This window comes from Amphimedon queenslandica, unplaced genomic scaffold (assembly GCF_000090795.2).
Source record: "Amphimedon queenslandica unplaced genomic scaffold, v1.1 AMPQUscaffold_12085, whole genome shotgun sequence".
Classification (NCBI taxonomy): domain Eukaryota; kingdom Metazoa; phylum Porifera; class Demospongiae; order Haplosclerida; family Niphatidae; genus Amphimedon; species Amphimedon queenslandica.
This window is the reverse complement of record NW_003547676.1, coordinates 11,556-15,057: the sequence shown is the minus strand read 5'-3', so window position 1 is coordinate 15,057 and position 3,502 is coordinate 11,556. Positions and strand designations below refer to the sequence as shown.

Below are 3,502 nucleotides of genomic sequence, written 5' to 3'. Positions count from 1 at the left end.
TATGAGTCACACATATACATGTATATGTACATATACATATACATGTACATATGTGTATTAAATACATGTTATATTTTAGGTGTACATTAGCTCATTTATTTGTGTCATGTTTTTGGATTCCAGTGTAGTTTCCTATCCCACACTGTCATTCATTAGTATGTAAACCACCCACTCATAATGGCCCCTCTCTCCCACACACTTTACTCTCTTCTTCTAGTATAATACTAATATTACTCTCTCTTTCTTATTTTCTTTCTCTCTCCCCCCCCCTCTTTTCCTCTCCCTCTTTCTCCCTCTTTCTAATCTCTCAATAATGCTTTCACTAGCTCTTTATCTTTACCTTTTATAAGTACATATACAGTCAATCCTGTCTATTCTGGACACCTTGGGACCCAATAATACCCTAGCTCCTGATTATGAACCTGTCCTTATTTCAGAGGTTCATTAATACACATTACTATTGTATTGGGACTGATACTACCCCTCCTCATTATAGAGGCCTCCTTATTTTAGAGTGTCAACAATAAGAGGAGGCTATACTGTACTCTAACTACATGTACATACAACTACATAATGAATCATGTATATTCACATATTCCTTAATAGAAACAGATGAAGTGGTGCAATAATGTATGTACATGTACATGTACACATACATGTACATGTATGTACTTCTTACCTAAAGTGGAGTCCTTGTTTGTCAAACTCGTACTCAACTATTCCGGTTGATTTGACTCTTGTTCTTAGTATGTCTTGCTCTGATGGAATGTACCTCTTATCAGCTATTCTATCAATACTGTCTAGATAACTGAGAGAGAGAGAGAGGGAGGAAGGGAGAGAGAGAGAGAGAGGGGGGGGAGAGATAGAGAGAGAGGGTGAGAAAAGAATACAATTAATAGCATGTCTTTAAAGAATAGAGAAGTACATGTACATGTACAATATATAATATAAATAAGGAAATACATGTACTACAGGAGAAGAAAGAGAGAGAGAGAGGGAGAGAATACAATTAATAACAAATTTAAAGGAGAGAGAAATAGATGTACATGTACAATATAATATATGAAATAAGGAAATACAAGACAGAGAGAGAGAGAGAGGGTGAAAAGGTTAAGGAAATGAACCCACAGACACTCAGTCAGACAGTACAGTTAGACTATTATTATTATTATTAAATTAAAAATAGGAAACAGCCTCAACCACAGCCACCACACACAAACAATCAAACATTCCCTCAGTACAAAGTGCAGCTAGTCCATTTACATTCAGCAAACAAAAAACAATTTCCATAAAATAATACACACACACACACACACGACATGTATAGTAGCATGTTGTAAAGACATACAAATGCAATATCAAATGTAAATATTTAATAAATAATAAAACAATATTGCTACATGAACAATATTGTTATTGGCCTGTATAAACTACTGTTGTGCATGTATATACATGTACATGTATGATGATCACTTTAATCCTATAGAATTATTTACATGTACATGTACATACAATATTTCAGGAAGTACATATGTACATGTATACAGTATACTGTATAGCGGGAAATTTTGGAGGGGATTAAATTGTCGAATTTGGTGTCTTGATAGCTATTCGCTAAAATAAAAATCCACCATTTTGAGCCATTATACGTATGCTCAATGGCATGTGGCCACAAATTCTCCAGTCACCAAAATTTAGCAATTCGCCAAATTTTAGTCCCTCCAAAAATTTCCCGCTATACAGTATAATTTCAATCTCTCTTTTATTCTTAATTCCTTCACTTACTATTTTGCTGAGTCATTGAGCTGATATTCGCTTGATCTCTTAAAGCAGTACTGGACCCCTGGGTCTAGCCATAGTCTCTTCATGGCAGCCTGTAGCTGAGGAGTGAAGGGATCAGTGTCTTGATTCCTGGCTGTGATCTCAAATAACATCATGGCTTCAGCCTGGGGAGAGAGGGAGAGGGGGGAGGGAGAGAGAGAGAGGGAGGGAGGGAGGGAGGGAGGAAGAGAAAGGGAGGGAGGGAAAGAGGAAGAGAAAGGGAGGGAGGGAGGAAGAGAAAGGGAGGGAGGGAGAGAGGGAGAGGGGGGAGAGAGAAAGGATGTAAAAGTAGGACAAACACAGAAAATAAAAAAGAGAAGACATTTAAACAATAAAGTGCACGATTCCAAATATAAAGGAAAGCCAATGAATCCCAACAAGGCAATGAGATCATTCACCAAAAATACAAGTACACTTAATATACACATGTACATGTACATGTACATGTACATACATGTACATGTACGTGTTGTTGTCTAAAGGTTACCCATCAAATGTTAGACATGAGGACACACACAGACGCACGTCTTGTGCTCTAATTGTCTGGAAATGTTTCTAATGACTGAATGGTATACTACTTGTCACCTACTCACATGCAGCAATTACACACACACAATAAACACACATCAATGGATTTTCAAGTCCATTAATCACGTGTACATAATAACATACATGTATTAGTAAAAGGACATGTATAGCATGTACATACATAAACATGTTAGGATAATGAGATATAGGAGATTAAGGTTTGATTTGAAGGTATTTTAAAGGTATAGACTCTAATTTAATGTACAAAAGAAGCTACTATTAAAGAAAGCTCACTTGATCAAGTATTGTCCCTAAAGTCTCATTCTTGTTACTGATACTACAGCATTTTTTCAATTAATCACTAAACCCTTTAATTGTTTGAGCTATTTCTTAACTTTATAAAGCTTCAGTTCTAAAAGAAACCTTTAAAGGTTGTACCCTTTACTACAATGCCCTAGGCAATTCACATCAAATGTACACGTACATGTACATGTACATGTACATGTACAATAGTAGTATATTGGACTATTTGTGGTTGCATTTTGATGAATGAAAACAAGCAGACGATAAAAGGAAAAGGAAACACAATGTACTATAAGTGAATGTGTCTGTAGATAAAAGGGCAAACATGCAACACTCAAAAAATTCAATTCTTGTGATTTATTTATTTTAAAAGAAAACATCACTATGACGAGACAGGCAAGGCAGCAACAACACAACACCATACATGTACAGTACATTAGTAAATAATAAAACAAAAAAGAATTTAATACATTTTTATGCTCACTATGGCAATAATGCTAAAAATATAAAAATAGACTAAGTGAGCTAAACTACAGCATAAATGATATTAGATGTCCAAAGTTCAGACTTTTAAAGATGATATTTCATTCCAATATAAGTACATGTATATACATTACATGGTACTATGATATGATATTAACATACATGTACATGTATGATGCTCTCTATTCAAAGTGATATCCATCAAGTACATGTACTTTTTTATGATCACATTTAGAAATAATTACGTACATGTACATGTATGGCTTACTCTTCTTGCATGGAAATACTTGTGAGTGATTAAATGCCTTATACTAATACATTCTCTATAATATGCCATATAATAGTTTTTAATGTGACTCGGAATGAA

General features: G+C 34.8%; 1 protein-coding gene across 1 annotated transcript; it reads right to left on the bottom strand.

Annotated features, from left to right (window-relative positions):
• Nucleotides 1-649: 649 nt before the first annotated feature.
• LOC109588455 (guanine nucleotide-binding protein G(o) subunit alpha-like) lies at nt 650-1,961 on the bottom strand (the record flags this gene model as incomplete). The annotated part of the gene is made up of 2 exons (XM_020004626.1): nt 650-808; nt 1,786-1,961. Coding segments are annotated over 2 exons (309 nt in total), but the record flags the coding sequence as incomplete, so codon positions are not given.
• Nucleotides 1,962-3,502: the final 1,541 nt, after the last annotated feature.